The sequence below is a fragment of the Homalodisca vitripennis genome, chromosome 7 (genome assembly GCF_021130785.1).
Source record: "Homalodisca vitripennis isolate AUS2020 chromosome 7, UT_GWSS_2.1, whole genome shotgun sequence".
NCBI lineage: Eukaryota > Metazoa > Arthropoda > Insecta > Hemiptera > Cicadellidae > Homalodisca > Homalodisca vitripennis.
The window spans coordinates 59,204,055-59,224,959 of NC_060213.1; the positions used below are offsets into that span (position 1 = coordinate 59,204,055).

The 20,905-nt window shown below is 33.7% G+C and overlaps 1 protein-coding gene across 3 annotated transcripts in view; it reads left to right on the forward strand.

The window, feature by feature from the left end:
- Positions 1-20,216, forward strand: part of LOC124365871 (E3 ubiquitin-protein ligase RNF216-like) — a 77,865-nt gene extending 57,649 nt beyond the window's left edge. For all 3 annotated transcript variants that reach the window (XM_046821965.1, XM_046821964.1, XM_046821966.1), the window contains 4 exons: positions 1,387-1,562; positions 2,849-2,956; positions 14,565-14,714; positions 19,402-20,216. In XM_046821965.1, the coding sequence (XP_046677921.1) occupies positions 1,387-1,562; positions 2,849-2,956; positions 14,565-14,714; positions 19,402-19,534 (567 nt within the window). In that variant the 3' untranslated portion in view covers positions 19,535-20,216. The remainder of the gene's footprint in view (positions 1-1,386; positions 1,563-2,848; positions 2,957-14,564; positions 14,715-19,401) is intronic.
- Positions 20,217-20,905: the final 689 nt, after the last annotated feature.

Below are 20,905 nucleotides of genomic sequence, written 5' to 3' on the forward strand. Positions count from 1 at the left end.
AGGTTCTTAAGATGGAGAGAAGAATAGTCAGAACTTGCTTAAACAAAAACTATCAAGTAGACGGAGTTTGGAGACTAGCTTCCAATGAAACAGTCTACAAAAATATAGAACCCATTACAAGTATAATTAAAAAGAAACGAATATCATTCCTGGGGCATTTGTTAAGAACACCTGAAAATAGAATTAGCAGGAAAATAGTAGAAAAACTGTGGTATAGTAAAAGTGACATTAAATGGATCACAGAATTAAAGGAAGATATGAGAGAGTTACAAATTACAGTAGAGGATTTAAAACACAAGACAAACACATTGAAGATATTGAATGACAAACACTCTACACTACAGCTGAAAAGAAACAAACAACGAATAGGAAGAGTGGTTCCGGAGGAGGAAAGGAAATTACGCTCGGAAAGGATGAAGAAATATTGGGTGGATAAAAGAAGAAAGACTAGAAAATATAAAGTGACTAAAGTGGTCCAATGTAGGCCATAAAATTATATATATATATATATATATATATATATATATATATATATATATATGTGTGTACAGTTCTTATGCTGATTTAAGAAAAAAGTTTTTACAGCTCATAAGCTATCTTTGTTCACTACTTCTAGCAGTGACCATATTACGTTTGTATTAATAATAACCACAGAAACAAATGGTAAAGATAAATAGACTATTTGAAGATTTAATATCTAGAAAAAAGGAGGAAATAACTGTAACTTAGTCACTTGGGATCTGGGATAACTCCAAGAAGCCACCTCTGACCTCTGACCTCTGAACTAATTCAAAAACCACTGAAATTTACCGTTATTGACAACTAAAACTGTACAAGCACGAACAGCAAGAGTCACCTTGAAATTACATGCCTGTTCATAGTTACAAGTGCTGCCAACTTTAAGTGGCACTGAAAAATGAGGTATTCTCTGATTAAACTGAGGCCACCTATTTAAAGCACGTTGCAGCTGATATGGTTAGGCGTTTTAGGTTTACTAACCTAACCTAACCATTAGTAGTTATTGTGTAACTGCCCACCCAAAGTTGCTAAATCTCGTTTATTATCGGTGGCCTCTGTTTAATCAGAAAGTACCAAAAATCATATCCCTGAGATCACACAGATCTGGTGCAACTACTGGTTTGTTGAGAAACCAGTTTCAGTAACGTTTTTATTTAGCAGAAGTTAGATTTATTAAACCTACCTGAAACAGATGATTGTATTTAATGTCCTATTCAGCTGTTCTTTCTGTCTGCTGTTACTCATGTTCCTTCATTCTACACTTAATTTTTTTTAACTATTTGTATCTTTATTTCCTTTTTTTACGTATTATGTCTTAAATTTCTGCATCTTATTTAGGTAAAAGCCCTTCACTGTTATGTGTTGTAGGAAGTTATGGAACCTCAGATGTATGAAAAGTTAATGGATAATATACAAGATGTGGAGATAAAGGCAGCAAACATGTCAGGTATGGAATACTGCCCATTCTGTAACTATGCCATCATCCGTCCAGAAGAAATAATTTTCTACTGTAAACGCCCAAGTTGCATGAAGCTAAGTTGTCGGTGAGTTAAATTTTATTTTTCTACCTGTACGCTTTCACATTTGACTGTAGTTGATAAGAATACTTCTTTGGAATCGTTGGCTGTTGTCACCTCTATTGTCAATTGATGACAAAATCCAATGTTCCACTCCTGTCTTGAGCACCAATGGCACTCTATGATTGGTCTGATAGCCTGCCCACTTCTCCTCAATCTTTTTGACAAATCAGACTGAGGTGTTCTTCCTTGTTCTGATTGACATCACTGACTGTCACCTGAGAAGCTCCAGATTAGCAAAGTCCTTCTTAGGGCTAGTCCTTCTCAGACCTGAGGGTGCTGGTAACTCAGAGTTCAATGACTGGTGGCCCTTGCTGAGAGGAATTTGACAACTGGAGCACTCTCTTCCCACCAATGTCACATACTACTTTTTAGAGGTGACGTTAGTATTCCACTCCTATATTTCTGGATCAACCCCTAATAGGCGTCGCTATCCTCAGGGGTGCGAGCAATCAAGCTGCTCTTCACGAAGAGATTGGCCTTGTCCTCAGAACTCTTATTTGCAGCATCCATAAGATTTTACCAGAGTTTTGTATGATAAGGGGCAGGCTGGAGTAACCAAGAACAGGTATACCCTCAGGCAAAAAACGTCCTACCCCAGTTTCCTGAGGCCTAGTCTATTTTCCCCATCTTGGAATAGACCCATGACAACACAGAGTCTGATCTCTGTGTCCATGTCGCACTACGTGATCAAGCACCAAATTGGGTTGCTCCTGACCTCTTGCTCCTGACCTCTGCCAAAGCGACCCATCAATAGAAAGAATTCACACAGCCTACTGCCAAGAGGGGTGCATGATTTCCCCCCGAGGTTGGATATTCCCAAGGCCTTCCTCGATAGTGGTGATCAGTCTTCAGGCAACCTCTTTTGGAATGAATAAGATAAAGAAAAAAAGAGTAAAGATGAGAAGTTAAAGAGAGAAAATATACAAAAGAGAAAAATGGAAAAAAAAAGAAATGAGACCACTGGAATTTCCAGTGTTGGAAATACAAGAGGTTACCCAAGGTGGTTAGTAAAGTGCAAAGGTGTGGGATCTTATTTGGAAAGGCAGCAAAATAAGATTCCATGAAGGACCATGTCACAAGTAAAGAAGTAATGACATACTCAGCTCGAGTAACCTCGTGTCGCAGTCCATGTACTCGTAGAAAAATGGGGCCTCTAGGGTGAATATTCCATACGATAGGTTCAACTATATTCTGTAGTTCACTGTCAATAATAATGCCGTACAATTAAATTATTTGCATTTTTTTTATAGGATTTGTCGGAAAGAGGCGCATCCTGAAATGTGTGCATTTTTAAAAGAACAAGATGAAGAAGCTGCTCGCCACCTACTAGAAGAAAAGATGACAGAGGCTCTAGTAAGGTGAGGGGTTGAAATTTTTTATGTCTTATATATTAAGAAAATATTAATATAGAAGTTTCATCATTACAGTCTTGGAAAAGAATAACATTTATTTTGTGGATGTTGAAATAAAATAATTTGTCTTTTTAACATGTTTCCAATGCATGTTACTCTATCACGTGCATGTGATCTTTCATAACTGTCGTCATGTACCCGATTGGGTACATACCAGACTTTGGTAAAACGCGTTGTGTGCCCCATGGGATACACATTTTCAAGCATTTCCTTATGAGTGTTCTATTGTTTGCCTGTCTTGGTGGTTTGTAAAATATGGGCACGCACTTATAGAATTACCTCAGACTATTGTATACCCCGTCTGGCATATGATTACTTAATTTTTCATATAATTTATTTTCCTCCTCTCCTTACTCCTTGGGGTTCACGAAGAAACATTAAAAAAAAAATACAGTACCGTATTGAAATATTTGTTATGCAAAATTGTGCAGCACACATACTTTTCTCGTTATACTTCTTCAAACAGATAACCTATTGCTATGCACTTAAGGGACTTTTGTGCACCCCGGAAGTGTACCATGAGACAACCAGTTTATGGTTTCAGCAATTCTACAAACCGCTGAAAAAAACTATCAGGTCCTTCTGGGGAAATTCACCACTCTTGTTGAGGGTGGTATTTTCCCTTGTTTGAGGAAAAATACTCAGATGGCAGTGTTTGAATTGGTCACACATGTCTTGAGGGCTTTGGATGGGTCGCAGAGTGCTCTTGGAGCATTCTGTGATCTATCTAGGGCTTTTGACAGTGTGAATCATGAACTACTATTGGTTAAATTATGCAAGTTGGGTTTCAGTGGAAAATCTTTGAAATGTTTTGAATTGTACCGTAATGATAGGTTTCATAGAGTGAAAACCTCAAACCAAGAAGGGAAAATCTTTTTTTCACATTGGAAACCAGGTACTGTTGGGGTGCCCCAAGGCTCAATATTGGGTCCTTTATTGTTCTTAGCGTTTGTGAATGATCTTCCTCAAAATATTATGTCAAAATTAATATTATTTGCAGATGACACAACATTAATAACAACTGAAAGAAACCCACAGTTTTTAAAGTCATCTGCAGAAGCAACAATTAAAGACATGTATGATTGGTTTAGCAAAAATGGCTTGAAATTCAATAGCTCAAAGACAAACTTAATTCATTTTCACACCTCCCATACTAAAACCAATGGCATTATAAATAAGATCAACTTTCTCTGTGGAGAAGAGTGCCAACTTTCACAGAAAACCACATTTTTGGGAATTATCGTAGATGAGGCGATGAACTGGCAATCACATATTAATATGCTTCAAGAAAAACTAAGTAAAGCCATTTTTGCTATTAAAACCGTTGCAGAGGTAACTGACAAACAAACTGCCCTGATGGTATACCATGGTTACTTTGTTTCTTTAATCAGATATAGTATAATATTTTGGGGAAGTAATTATTCAAAAATGAATTCAATTTTTGTTTTACAAAAGAAAGTGATTAGATACATGTTTAAATTAAACTATAGAGAATCATGTAAAGTATTTTAAAAAAATAACATTTTGACAATTCCTGCTCTTTATACTGTGGAAGTTCTAAAATTTGTAAAAAAGAATCTACTAATATTTACATCATCAATCATAAATCATAATTATAATACGAGATATGGAACGAATTATAAATACCCAATCCATAAACTTACTATTGTAATATACTATTACTATTACACACTTTAAATAAATGGCTAAACTTAATTTGTATTCTGATGATTATATCTAGAAATAACAAATAACTCAGTATGATATAAATGTGAACTTTAATGATAATAAATTAATTGACATACAAGTTTGAATTTTGCAACAAGATGGAGGATACAATAATAATGGTAAATTTTTAAATACAGTTCTTAAATTTTAGGGAAGGGTGGTCGTGCTGGCTTAATGAAATAGAAATATTGGGTATTTTATTTTATAAAAGATATTGTAATTTTGAAAAATAATTGTTGTTAAATTTTAATTATATTAATTTTGAATTATTAGCAAAATCGAATGTTCCTGGGTTTTATGTTCTTCCAATGAATCACTAGTAAACTTAAAAGGAATTTTCTCACCCAATGTCTGTCTTCTGCTTCTTTGTACTTCAGTGATAATAAGAATTTAATAAAGTAACCTTTCAAATACTGCTGAATAAATGTAACCAGTTTCTTTATAATAATAATCTTGCTTCACTTCTTTCAGATCCCTCTCTCCTCTTCACCTTTTTAAATCTCTGCTCTCTTCACTATTCAACAATCATCCCTGCACACTGTATCACTGACTTTAGTTCACTTTATAACTTTTGAGTTTTATATGTAATAAGGTGAATTTTGATTAATTTTGATATATTTAATTGTGTATTTATTATTGTTTGTATTAAAATTTGAGACAATTTATAAATAATTATTCCTTAATTATTATTACTAATAAATTTCTAAATTAAATTAGGCCTAAGTATTGAAATGAATGTGAGATGGGTGTATGAAATGAGTCATTACAATATCCCCTCAGAAATCATGTGAAATAAATGAACATGGTTTCGATACAATGACGAATGAATAGCAAATGATACATATAGATTTGTGATACTTAAAGAGAAGGATGAACCACATTAAATGAGTGAATTAATTGATGATCATACATACTATTTAATAAATTTAATTAACAAACAAACAATAGGGAAAAAGGAGAACAAAATTAAAATTAGGGTTAGGTAGTACTTAAGCTAAGCCAACGAACAAAGTTACAAGTTTCTTAGTATACAATAAACAAACAATAGAGAAACATTAGATCAATGGCAAATATTAACTCAATGTCAAAGGACATAGTTTTATTTTTGGAAATACACATTTAATGAATTGTGTACCGAATAGCGGTATACTTTCCACTAACAAATTATTATCCCCTCCTGATAGGAAAATGTTTATATAGTATTGATTAAAAGTGTCTATGTCACTGGGTGTATAGTTGCACTGTTTATTTGGGGAAATAGTATTAATTTCACACAGGTCCCAACGCGTCAACTTCAGTATCTTCTGTAGCGTTGTTGACCGAGTTTTTATATGGCTTCAAAGAGGATATATGATAAGGTCCATATACATGCTCTTGGGATAAATCAGAAATTTGGTAGGTCGATTTCCCGAGGATTTCTTGAATTATGAATGGTCCTTCGTACACTTCAAATAATTTTGATGTTTCACCAGCTATAGCTTTAGAAAGGTGATGGGACTTTACCAATACTTGGTCATTAATTTGGAGAGAAACTGGTTTTCTCTTTTCATTTATCTTATCAGATCTCTTCTTTCTACTTTCTTCAAGTTTACGCCTTGCAATCAGTAGTTTGTGTTCGATTGGTACTTCTTCAGCTAGAGGGTTTGATACATATTTTTCCCAAAATCTGATATTTCTTGTTCCAAACTGTAGTTCGTTTGGTGTGAATCCAGTTGATTCATGGTAAATTTCATTAAGACATTCATTTATAACAGGTACATATTTCACCCATCTCTTATGATTCTGTGAACAATATGTTCTGAGACAGCGCTTTATTTCTCTAATTGGCCGTTCTGCCAAATTAAAACTGGGGTGATACACTGGACTGTATATTAATTGTATGCTGTGGGATTCAAATTTCCTGATCCATTCGTTACTTTTAAATTGGGTTCCGTTATCTGATTGAATTCGTTTAGGAAAACCGTAATTAGGAAAGTGATGGCGAAATAATTTATGTAATATACTTCTGGTTGTTGCTCTTTGCAGTGGATAAAGTTTAACGAATTTGGTAAATATGTCAATAACAATTAACATGTATTTTGTATTTCCTACACTAGTCGGTAAGGGACCTATGATGTCAACTGCTAACTGGTCATTCTTCTCTCTGCATTTAACTCCTTTGGCTTGACTGTTGAGTGGATGGTTGTTGATTTTGCAGCGCTGACATTTATCACATGATGATAACAGTTGCCTGATTGTTCGATGCATATTCTTGAAAATAAAATTTTCACGCAGTAACAGGAAACATTTTTTTGCACCGCAGTGTAGATAATAGAGATGGCATTCTAGTATTAGTGGTTTAATTACTGATTCTGGGATGACTATAAGCCATTTGCCCTTAAATTTTTGTAGTAAAGTGTTGTCATATAAACGATAATTAGTATATAATTGTTGAAATTCATTTGTTTCCATAGGTGACTGTAAGATTTCTATAAGTGGTTGTAGTTTAGGGTCTTGATGTTGAAGCTGAGGTAAGTTTCGGAGTTGATCTTGTAGATGTTGGTCGGGAATTCTCTCGATGTAATGAATAGATAACTCAGTGAGGTTGTTTGCATCGCTTGACATGTGTTGTGGGGATATACGACTGAGAGTGTCAGCAGTAATGTTGTCCGTCCCTTTGCAATGGATTATTTTAAAGTCGTACTCTTGTATAGCCAATATCCATCTTGCTAATCTATTGTTTAGTAAACGGCAGGTTTTCAAAAAAGTTAAGGCGTGGTTATCTGTAATTACTGTTAACTTAACGCCCATAACAATGTATCGACACTTCTGTAGGCAGTGGATTATAGCCAATAATTCCTTTTCGGTTGTGGTGAAACGCTGTTCTGCTGGTTGTAATGTGCGTGATATGAACATAATTGCAGCTTTTTCGTTATTGTCTTTTATTTGATATAGATGTCCGCCAATTGCAAATTCGGACGCATCGGTCTGTAAGTAGAATTCTTTGGATGGATCGGGGTGTGTTAGAGTGTTAGTTTTTATGAACAGCTGTTTAATTTTGTTGAATGTTGTATCATCATCTCTAGTCCAATGAAATTTAACCTTCTTTGACGTTAGCCGTAATAGTGGCTGGACTGTTTCAGAGAATTTATGAATAAATTTATTGTAATAATTTATACATCCGAGGAATGCTTTTAATTGTGTACGACTTCTGGGAGTTGGGAAGTTTAGAATTGGATCAATCTTACTGTTATCCATACAAAGACCTTCATTTGTTAGAGTAAAACCTAGGAATGGTACAGAATCTTTACAGAATTGAGATTTTTCAAAGTTTATTGTCATGTTGGCTTCAGCTAGCTTTTTGAATATGTATTCTAGGTGTTGTAGATGTGTATTGAAATCGGGGGAAATGATACATATGTCATCAACGTAAATTGCTGTGAAAGCTTCTATCTCATCATCAAACACGTTATCAAGAGCTCTTACTAGTGCAGCTTGGGAAGTAGAAATTCCAAATGGTGTGACTTTGTACTGGTAGGTCTTGCCTCTAAATTGGAATGCGGTGTATTGACGCGAAGTTTTAGTAAGTTGGATTTGCCAATATGAAGCCGTTAAGTCTACACTGCTTATGAATTTCGCGTTTCTACATTTACTCAGAATTTCGCTAACACTGCGGTTACATTCGAAATCTGGTTTAATTATTGCGTTTACTTTGCGGGCATCTAAACACAATCGAATTTCTCCAGACCTTTTAATTACTGGGATGATAGCATTTACGTAGGTACTTTTGCTTCTCTCGATTATGTTAAGGTTCTCCATGCGTTGAATCTCAACTTGTACAGCGTCTTGGTATGCTTGAGGTACTGGATAGGTTAATGATTTAAAATTTTTAGGATTTTCTATATTTAATTCGTGTTCATATTTAGTGCAACATCCGGGTTTGTCTGAGAAAACGTCCCTATATCGGTATAGTAGATTGATCAAACATTGTTTTTGTTCTTCATTTATGTAGTTATTAGGGATTAGAGTTTTCATTATATCTTCCACCGACATTTTATCTTTGGTTGATATATTGTGTTGTGCATCAATGTAATCATTATTCTCATTATTAATCTTGTTATCTTCCCATTGTTTTATAGTGCCATACTCATTAAATGTTGACATTGAGTCATTAAAATCTTCCATAAGCATAACGCCTTGTTGAGTGGTGATTTCACATAAGTGCCCTTCATTTATTGCCATTACAAACTTCATTACAACATGTGTATTGTTTATTTTCATATTTATTGTATTATTATTAAAGTTTAGCTCTGCTTTCCATAATACTAGCATATCCATTCCTAAAATCACTGGTTTGACAAGATGCGGTACTATAAGGAATTGTATGTGAGTAGTCTCGTCAGCTACCGTGATAGGTACATATATGACTCGGTTGATTCGTTTTGAAATGTTTCCAATAGCAGTTTTGATGGTAGTATTGGCTAGAGGCAGTTCTTCAAATGGCTTTAATGATTGTTGGTTATCCATAAACCAAGACTCTGACAAACAAGTAATAGATGATCCGGAATCAATTAAGGCATTAGTTTCTACATTATTAATTTTGATGTTAATTTCTGGATATCTTATTTGTATAGGATTAGTTATTATTGGATGTTCTATTTTTTCATCAAAAAGGAAATCTTTATCACATATTATATTGTTAACTTGAAATTCACTACTAGGGTTATAGTTTGAAGAATAATTCTGATTTAAATATCCGAGGTCGTTATTTTCTAGCGCTGTAGTTTCGTATTTTATTTCTGGTGCGATGTTTCCTCGGTTCCGTTCTACAGCGCGCAGCCGTTTCCCGCCGCTGGAATGTCTTCGCTGCGGTCGTTGCCGGTACTAGAAGGTAGATTTCGAGCATTTTCTCCCTGCCGCACGATAGTGCATACTTGTGCCTGTTCTGTGGTGGGGTAATGTCTATCGTTTCCTGGGTAGTAGTGGGTATTCTGTCGATTTTGGTAGTGGTCTTTGTATGGTTGTGTCTTACTTTTGAATTCATTATCATTACGACTGTTGTATGGGTGGTAATAGTTTTTGTTATGTTGGTTTCGATCATTATAATGTTGATTTTGTCCGTGATATTGATTCCTTGGCTGATATGCTCTTTGTTCAATGTTATTATGTGGTGTGACTGGGGATTGGTGAGGTTTCTGGTGTATTGGCTTATAACCAGATGAATTGTGATTTTGGGATGAAATTATTTTGTTCCGTTTTGGGCCGTCTCGGATGTCTTCTCGTTGTAGTAATCGTTCAAACTCTTTAATGGTGTTAATGTTTTGAACGCTCCGGCTATCCTGAATAATTTGTTCAAACCGTTCCGATAAAATGGTGACGATTTCTTCTTCGGTTATTAGTGGGGTAATCGATTGTAGTGTGATAACACGCTCGGTGAAGTATTCAGCACGAGTCAATGTTCCATTATTCTTGTAATGTTCTGATTCTATTTTTGCACGTATGCCGCGTTGCACATCACGACTCCAATATTTCGTAGTAAATTCTTGTGCAAAATCCTCCCAGTTTTTAATATCGTGTTTTATTAATTGGAACCATCGTGACGCGTGACCTTCGAGACTACTTTCTAATATGTCAATGAGATGTTCAGTGTTAGATGTGTGTGTGAGTTGCACACGACCTATATTTTTTTCGTAATACCTTCTAATTTTTTGTAAAAATTCCATTGGACTGGTAGAACGTCCGTTGAATTTTGGCACTTGTCTGTCTACAGAATCTCCTCCGGTACAAATGACTTGCAATGGTTCACATGGTTTCGTCTCAATTTGAGATTTAGATTTTATATTTTCTAATTCACATTCATATTTATTAATACACTCGGCTAGATTGTTTATTCTATCATGATTGTTTTGGATTTGTGGTTGAATTTCATTTATAATGGTTTTGATTTGTATTTTATTTGTTTCCGCGTTTTCATGTCGTACTTGGTCTATAGCATTTTTTATTTCAAAAGCAATTTTATTTTCTAGAGTTTGATTTTTGTTTTGTACCGATTCTAATATCTTGAACTGTTGGTTATTCATCTGTTGGTTTACAAATGCCTTATGTTCTTCAAAACTATGATTTAATTCTCCTCTAATGCTGTCAGTGGATTCTTTAATTTTCAGGTCTATTTTTTCACGGAATTGATCTTGATTGTCCCTTATAGCGTTCAATTCATTTCGGAATTCAGTTTGATTATCCCGCAGTTCATTAATTTGTGTCTCGAGTGTCTCCCTACAAGATTTGATTTCATAGCTAAGTTCGATTTTAGTTTTAGAAATACAATCACTTATTTTGTTTATTTTTGCGTTTAGGTTTTCGTTTAACTCAGATTTAGTGTTAATCAAATTTTCATTAAGTTGTTTTAAACCGTTCATGATAGCATGAAGAGCTGTCGATTGGGATTCGTCAGCGGTTTGTTTATTTGACCTGTCACTGCCAATGGCATCAACTGATTGAGTATAATGAGAATGTTCAACTACAACGTTTAGTGTGGGAGGCGCAGTAGCTCCATCTTCACGTCTCTGCAGGGAATCAGGGAAATTTGCCGCGTAGGTGTTGGTAGCACTGTTTTCATTCATCCGTGATTCGTTGTTGACCGCTGTGAGAATGTTGACTTGGTTAGCGCGAGGAATTATGGGAGTTTGTTCTGCTTCTTCTCTCTGTTCGCTTTCGTCTTCGATACCGGGATTAATGGCGTCTTTGTTTACGTTTAGCACTTGGTTATTTTCCATATTATCTGTTGGGAATGGGTACCGTTTAGGGTATCTTAAATTAAAATCACGGGACATTAATTGCGATAAAAGATAGAATAATATTACAGGACTAATGTATTGTTAATTAAATGTTTATATAGTGAGTTATTAAATAACCTATAGCCTATTGACAGACAATATGAATAAATGACAACTAACTACGTACAGTACTTATGTCTAGGCTATTGTTACGATCTAGAAAATTGTCTCAAATCAAAGATTATAAATATTTCATTAAGCCACTACGTTGGACGCCAATTTTGTAATATCCTACTATTACTATTATACACTTTAAATAAATGGTTAAACTTAATTTGTATTCTGATGATTATAGCTAGAAATAACAAATAACTCAGTATGATATAAATGTGAACTTTAATGATAATAAATTAATTGACATACAAGTTTGAATTTTGCAACAAGATGGAGGATACAATAATAATGGTAAATTTTTAAATACAGTTCTTAAATTTTAGGGAAGGGTGGTCGTGCTGGCTTAATGAAATAGAAATATTGGGTATTTTATTTTATAAAAGATATTATAATTTTGAAAAATAATTGTTGTTAAATTTTAATTATATTAATTTTGAATTATTAGCAAAATCGAATGTTCCTGGGTTTTATGTTCTTCCAATGAATCACTAGTAAACTTAAAAGGAATTTTCTCACCCAATGTCTGTCTTCTGCTTCTTTGTACTTCAGTGATAATAAGAATGTAATAAAGTAACCTTTCAAATACTGCTGAATAAATGTAACCAGTTTCTTTATAATAATAATCTTGCTTCACTTCTTTCAGATCCCTCTCTCCTCTTCACCTTTTTAAATCTCTGCTCTCTTCACTCTTCAACAATCATCCCTGCACACTGTATCACTGACTTTAGTTCACTTTATAACTTTTGAGTTTTATATGTAATAAGGTGAATTTTGATTAATTTTGATATATTTAATTGTGTATTTATTATTGTTTGTATTAAAATTTGAGACAATTTATAAATAATTATTCCTTAATTATTATTACTAATAAATTTCTAAATTAAATTAGGCCTAAGTATTGAAATGAATGTGAGATGGGTGTATGAAATGAGTCATTACACTATGTTAGAAAAGAATCCCTATTACATGGGAATTAAAATGTTTAATATTATACCTGATGGGATGAAAAAAGAAAATAACTTATTACGTTTTGTTTCTTTTCTGACTGCGATATTAATAACAGCATGTCTATATAAGATTGAAGATTTTAATTCAGAACTGTTTAAAAAAGCATGAATAAGGCATGATGAAAAGATTTTTTATTTCCTATTGCATGTAATTATATCATATATTTTATTAATAGTAGACTGAAGATGGTATTAAAAACCCAAGAAGAGAAAGGTCTAAAACCATACAATTTGTATGTATATATATATATATATATATATATATATATATGTATGTGTGAGTATATGTGTGTGTGTATGCGTAAGTATATATGTGGATGCATATGTATGCATGTGTGTGTGCCTATTAATGCATAATTTTGTCATTTTAGTTACTTTATCTCTCTCTATTATTTAAAAAATCATTTATACTATTTATTTTCACTAATATGTAGATATATATATATATATATGTGTGTGTGTGTATGTGTGTGTGTGTATATTTTGAAACCCTCAGATGTTGCGGTTGGCGAAATACTAAGTAAAGTATTATAATGCTAGACTCTGTTTCACATGTAAAAACTATATTTTTTATTTTTACAACTGGCCACACTACTGGTTAAAGTGGCCAGTATATTTCTCGCCTTTTTCATGCATGTATTTATGTAATAATTTATGGGAAATAAATTTCATTTATTATTTTGTGGATGAGGTAATGATGGAGCGGCGAATATGTTAAGTGTTTATAAGAGTGTACATTCTAACATTCAAAAATGCAACTGAATGCTAATAATATATTAACTGCTCTGCCCACAATTTAAAAGTTTGAAATTATGCTGTATCGAGGATTCAAGGAAACACTGTAATTTTCAATTTGTGTGAAAAAGTTCATGTACATACATCAAGATTGGGTACTTTAAAAGGTACCTTAAAATTATGTGGTTATAATAAGAGCTCTGACAAAAATGTTAGGATTTTAAATCAGATGCAAAGACACAAACTATTTTATTAAAATTATTTGGAGGAATTTGAATTAGTTTTTCGAAATAGTATTTAAAATTACCCAGGCTAAAATTTGGTTTAAACCCTATTGCACCACAGTAAAAGAGAATAGATTGCACAATTATAGGGAAATTGTGTGGCAGAAATGTGGTGTAATAGTAGCTTTCATTGCAGCATTTTTAGATAGGTAAGAGTTACCTAATGTTTTAAATCTTGCAAAAAGATTTCCATTTTATGATCTTATTTTTACTAATTGCATTTTAATAATTGGAATTTTTTGTTATTGTCAGAGTTTACTCATCACAATGTGTTAGATACTTTTCTGTATTATATTTATCATTACTATTTCTTTAGTTTACTGTTAGATAATGCCCAATTCAATGTTTCATGTGACAGCAGACGTTAGTGTTTGATATATCTTCTCATATAATATTACATAATTTAAAGTAGTTAGGAGGAGTGATCAGTAGGGTCATCAGTAGTGTAGGGGAGGAGGCAGCGCTATTGATATAGCCTTTGTCCGAAGATATCTTGAATAACTTGCCACTTGTCCAGCAAATTTGTTTGAAAATACAGGAATGAGAAGAGTGTCTGAAAAATGTGTGCCTCTAAAACTTCCATGCAGAAAATTTTTTGCAAAAACTGCATTGCTTGTTTACTTTACACTCTTTCTTGGTTCCAAAAATCAGGAATTTTATTCAGCTTTTTGAAACTATGAAAGAGGTTAAAATCCTTGTAAATTAACAAAGACGAAAAACTTACATAGAACAAAATTGCTTTATAGGGATATTGAATGTAACAGGACACCCAGGCCAGCCCTATTTCAGAAACTTTTGGATGGTATTTTGAATATCTAAACTTCTACTAAACTAAAAACTAAATAAAGACTAATCTATGCTTTAATATTTCCAGGCAATGTTACAAGTGCAATAGCCAATTTGTCAAGGAAGTTGGATGTAACAAGATGACTTGTAACTGTGGAGCTTTGATGTGTTACATATGTCGTCAACCTGTCAAAGACTACACGCACTTCAACGGTCCAGGAGGAGACAATCATAACAGGTACTGTCTTTTACCATTGAAAATAAACTCCAGTTATCCCATCCCTCTCTTATGAAGACAGATTCATATAGTACTGAGAAATCAACACTTTAACTCCCATATATATATATATATATATATATATATATATATATATATATATATATATATATATATATATATATATATACACATAATAGGATCTTGTTAATCCAGCTCTATGTTGGGATTAGTAGGGTAATATTATAAAATAAAGCAATTTATCAATAAAAGAGCATATAAATCCTAACAAAAATTATTGACAATGGTGGTACCTAAAATAAGCATAGTAATTAAAAAGTATACTTTATTATAACAATAACTACATTTGTTGTAATGAAAATCCATTGTAATGTAAAAAATTAAATCGATGTACGAGAGTCAATTATGCTACACATTCAAAACTGTTATTAATCACATTACTGTACATTTGCTTCAACAACAGTAAAATAGTTTTTGATTTCTTTAAAACAAAGGAAAGTTTTAAAACGTTTTCACGTTAGTATGTCAGAAACAGAAACCCCGTTTTCCTCTGCCCAAGTGACTGCAATGGCGAAGGCACAGAGAACCGTGTCCTTGTTTAGTGTGTTTGTAGCAGTCAGGGTAGAAGTGTCTCCTCCCCCTTCCTCACCGCCCTCGTCGCTGTTGGTTAGTAGATCTGCGATGATCTCACCTTCTGTCATGATTTTATTCTGCTAGTCTCCTTCTAACCAGGCATTTACATCAGCTGTTGTTAGATCATCAGTTTCGTCTACTAGCTGTTCGATCATTGCTTCTCTTAACTCATTTTAAGTCAACATTTGTGCCATTCTGAGTCTGTGAATCACTTTTGGCCTTCTTTTGATAAGTCTGTAATAAATCTAGAAAAATACACAAATTTTCCCATGAATAAACAATTGCTTTTGTAAAAAGTTTTCCCCATGCGTTTTCCAAGATAAAAATGACATCTTTCAAGTTATTTTCAAAGCTGTAAAATCACTCTTATCTTTTTGTAAATCACTGTACATTAGGCTTTTCTTTTACCTGCTCTTTATATTTTGAATAACATTTTGGTCCATAGGTTGGAGTAACAGCATTCCAAATGGGGACAAAAATAAAGTGATAGTTTTACCATCCTTTGATTTCTTCATCGAGATGTCCTGGACAATTGTCAAGCAATAAAAGGGTGTTTTGAAGGATCTCTGTGACTTCGAAAACTGTTTTTACCCAACCGACGGAACAATTGTTTTATAAAACAATTCTGAAAAAAAAGCTTTTGTCATCCGTCTCTGGGTTAAATTAGTGCAGACAACTGGCAAATTCACATTCTTGAAAGCCCTAAGAATTTTTTATTATCCAATGACAAGCATTTCCAACTCATGAGAGCCACTAGCATTACAACACGATATAAAGGTTATTCTATTTTTTACCAATTTGATACAAGAGCCACTAGCTTCCGCCTTATGAACAAAGGGGGTTCTTCATCAAAAGATACAAAAAAACCACTTTCATCTACATTGTATACCTGATCTGGGCCCAAACCCATTTCATCTACAGTAAAAAAAATTTTGAACAGAAGGCTCAACATCCTCTTATACATCACTTGAGTTTTTCCTTAGATAAAGTTAGCAATCAGATTCCAAAGCTCCTTTTGAATTTATTCCAAAGCTCCCAACAACCCGACACTGGCATGGAAATCGTCCCTTTTCGTAATATTGTTATATAACATTTTTGCCTTTTCCCTGAGAATCACACCTGGAATAGTTGTGTGCCGGTTTCTTTCTTCTTTCTTCTAAGTCTTTCTTATATTGGAAGATGGTTCATTACCCCTCTTAAAGAATGATTAAATTTACTCCTTTTTCTTCTTTATGTCATAAATTGTTGCACAGAAAACACTGAATACAGTGTTGTCTGTGCAACAATTTATTTAAGGAATACCTTAAATAAATAAGCCAACTTCTCACCCTTTTCCAAAAATTTTTGAAAATGGATTACTTTTTATCTAATGTCAGCGTGACATGCTTTACGTTTTATGACATTGCACTGCACTTGACTGTACTTATCTTTAGTAAGCTCACTTGTAACAGAATCACTGCATACAACTACCGTAACAGACGATAATGCACAACTGTTGCTATGCAGACTGCAATACGCGCATCACGCTATACATACAAGCTGACTTTAAGACTAACGAAGACTCATCGGCGCCGTCACAATGCCGGATTATAGAGTCTATATTGTGTGTGTGTGTGTATAATATATACATATATGTAAATTAATATTATTATTAATTAAGTATGTATACATTTTTATACATACACCGTTGTTGATGAGAGACTATCACAGGTATACACAAAAAATTAGTAACCTTGATTTTTGACTAGATAACAACGTAATTAAAGAAAAAAAACTGTTCAAATTCCTTAAAAAAGTCAAATACAATCTGTAACAAATTGAAATACATGATAAATAGATATTAATCCTTTGACTAGTAATCCCAAAACAAATTCGGGAGCACCCTACAATACGCCGCACACAATAATCCTGATAGCCACACGGGAAGCACTATGGTGTTTAACAGTTTTGACAATAATGTTTCGTGATGAATATCACCTGAATATGAATGCGATCTAGTGGAATAAATAAGAAACACTTTCTGGTAGTTTTCATCGTTCCCACTAGATCGCAGTTGCTCTTTTATTTCCTTCAGACCCACCTGACAGTATTCAGGTCATATGACGGTATTCATTCAATTGTTCCAAGTAATCAGCTGATTCTATTTCTGTTTGTGTAGTGAATACAGGTTGTAACCTCACTTGTACGTCACCGGTTGCCTTGATTGTAAAAGTTTTGTTAGGTTTACCGTAAGTAAATAAACATGGGTAATTACTGATTACGTAAGATGGTGCGAAAAAGACTTACACACGAATTTTAGGCTAAGATGCTCCCCTAAGACTCACTGCTCATTTTCCCACCACCATCCCTGTTACAGATAAAGACAAGCTGAGGAGAGCATGCCAAGTGTGCAGATAGACCAGCGCCAGGACACGACATGGATGTGCCGCGATTGTGACGTTCCGCTTTGTGTGTCCAACTGTATCCACGTATTTCATATCATCAAAGATTTCTGGGAAGACTTGTGCACTGTTTCTAACTTGCACCTAACCTGTACCTTATCAGTTATTCATATTTCATAAGAGTTTCTGAAAATGCCTGCTGGAGAGATCAAGGATCACCTCTTGAGATGTCCCCAATTCCAGTTAATTTATTGCCTTTGACCACAGCCCTGTTGTAGAGATTGAGAGGAACTCTTGAGATGTCCTAATATCCTGTTAATTCCCTTTGATTACACTCCCATTATAGAGGTAAGGATCACAACCCTGTTGTAGAGATCAAGGATCACCTCTTGAGATGTCCCAAATTCCAGTTAATTGTCTTTGATCACAGCTCAGTTGTAGAGATCAAGGATCACCTCTTGAGAATGTCTTAGCATCTAGTTAATTGTTTTGTCAAAGTGAGTGTGTTCATGCTAGATCACTAGACCGTGTGTTAAATGGTTTAGACAGAGTCCAAATGTTTATTTACAATACAGAGTTTGAATGTCACTATTTTATTGACATTTACATTACTGTAAATCCATGCACTCCTGAATCTGGTGGTTTGAATCAATGTAGGATGTGGAGATTTAATAAATTCTCAATGTATGACAGTTAAATAAATGATTTTGAGGTCAAATTTGATAATTTTCTTGATGGATCATAATCAACCTCTAATTTTTTTTTTATTTCCTGCTTGTTCAACTCATATGTAACCAAAATTGTATTATGCCAGGCCATTAATGTACTGCATTGATTTTCTGGTGAATCTAACACGTCTCTTCTCAGATAGGTTTGCCATTTAGTGTAAAAAGGACCCTTAAACACTATAACCTCCTTTTGCATCTTAGTAGTAAAATTTAATTATTACAGTTAGGATTATAAAGTGTTAAAATTTTTAATTTTTCTCTTTTCTTATATACACAAGTGTTCCTTTAATCACAATATATTAATAAAAAGCAAAAAAGCAAAGAATGTCTTATTTTACCAGGCGAAGTTAGGGCTAAGAAACCCTCTCTCTCTAACACTTAACCTGGGGACCAACGGCTTAAAGGTGACTTCCGAACCACCACCAATGGCCGGCCGGGCAGGCGGGCCGCTTGCTAGGACAGGATCGCTCATCGGTCACCTATCCAAGCAGCCGCCACGCTCGACGTTGCTTGATCTTGTTATCTTGCGATAACCGCCTTGCCCGCTACACTGTGCCATTGGCAAATAAAACAAGTGTTGGAGTCTATGAATTAAAAGTTTGTGTTTTTGCACATTTTGACATTTTGCAACAGATGTGTGTATTTTAATTAGGTATTTTGTGACAGGTGTGTATTTTAATTAGGTATTTTGTGACAGGTGTGTATTTTAATTAGGTATTTTGTGACAGGTGTGTATTTTAATTAGACATTTTGTGACAGGTGTGTATTTTAATTAGACATTTTGTGACAGGTGTGTATTTTAATTAGACATTTTGTGACAGGTGTGTATTTTAATTAGACATTTTGTGACAGGTGTGTATTTTAATTAGACATTTTGTGACAGGTGTGTATTTTAATTAGACATTTTGTGACAGGTGTGTATTTTAATTAGACATTTTGTGACAGGTGTGAGCTGTTCTCAGACGATGCTGCTGTACATGACAGACCCGTGGCTGCTGCAGCTCAGCAAGCTTTTCAACAGTTGGCAGCCAACAACCCTGGGCTTAACCTAGATATGGACAAAATCATTCCTAAGTAACTTTTCAGTATATGACTTTTAATGTGATATGAACAGTCCAAAAATGGATTTTGTATTCTCTAAATTAATTGCTCATCGTATGTTGTAATTATATCTAGTGTTATAACATTTTGAATTCCAGTGTGCCTAGCACTCTTGATTCATCATGTAATCTTTACTTGTACATTATTATTGGACACATATTGTGATTGTTTCGACATAGTCGTTTTGGAGTCAAACCATTTTCAGCTAAATGAGCTTATTTATCATACTTTGGGTAATTTTTGTTATTATAGTATGTGAGTAGTAAGAACTTATTAATATTTTATTTTGTCTTTTAATATACTGTATTGATCATTATTCAAATATATCTTTAAGCTATCATTTTATACAATCTAGAGCTTCAAAACTAAATATGTGAGCAGTTTATTAATTCGAATTGACACAATTCTTAGTTGTTATTGTTTGCTTGATAGTTTTAATGGATAACAGAACCGCCATGAGCATTTGACATCATTGTGTAATAATTTTAAAAAACCACCAGTTCTGTTAATGACGTTACAATGGTGAAAATATGCAACTACTTAGTTATTCTTTAGTAAAATAGTTCTTGTTACTGATGCAACTTTTTATTTTGGTACATTTATAGTTATTTAGTTTATTATAATCATATTTTCTTTATTAAATTATGTATTAATGTAAATAGTGTTTTATTACTTGCCTTTTCCCATCTAAAATTTATTATGATTAAATCATATCATTTTCTGTCACAATCATATAATAAGTTCCACAAATTATAAAAATTTGAATATACCAATACAAATAATTAATTACAGGTTGCCACATGAAAATATTGTGGTTGCCTGGAATCCAAAGCGGAACTGGAACATTTACCAGCCTAGTCATTTCGCTTAACACATCCAGAATGCCCAGAACCATTTTGGTACATCTAATAAACTGTTTCAATGGAACATGGTGTCCTGATTGTATAAAGAACCACATGAATCCTTTGCATTTTAAAAAATTACTCAAGCGCTATCTAATATTGAATGAGTTTTATAGCGTGAGTGAGTTTATGGAACGTAAAATTTGATTGGGCATCTCTCACTGGTTGTTGACATGTCTATTCTATTTTAGATGAAGATTATTTAGTTTTCTTTTATTAGGTATAACAATTGTTTGACCATTTCCGGGCCAGGCGGCAATATATTGCCGCCATAGATCGTGTCTGAAAAGTGCCAGGCGGCAAAATATTGCCGTCAGTGACATATGCGAAAAGCATCAGGCGGCAATATATTGTCTCCTTGATATTTGTTGTTATCTTAAATAAATACAACGTAAAATGATTAAAGTTTTATGTTTTTTTATTCCCTGGTATATTTGTAGATAATT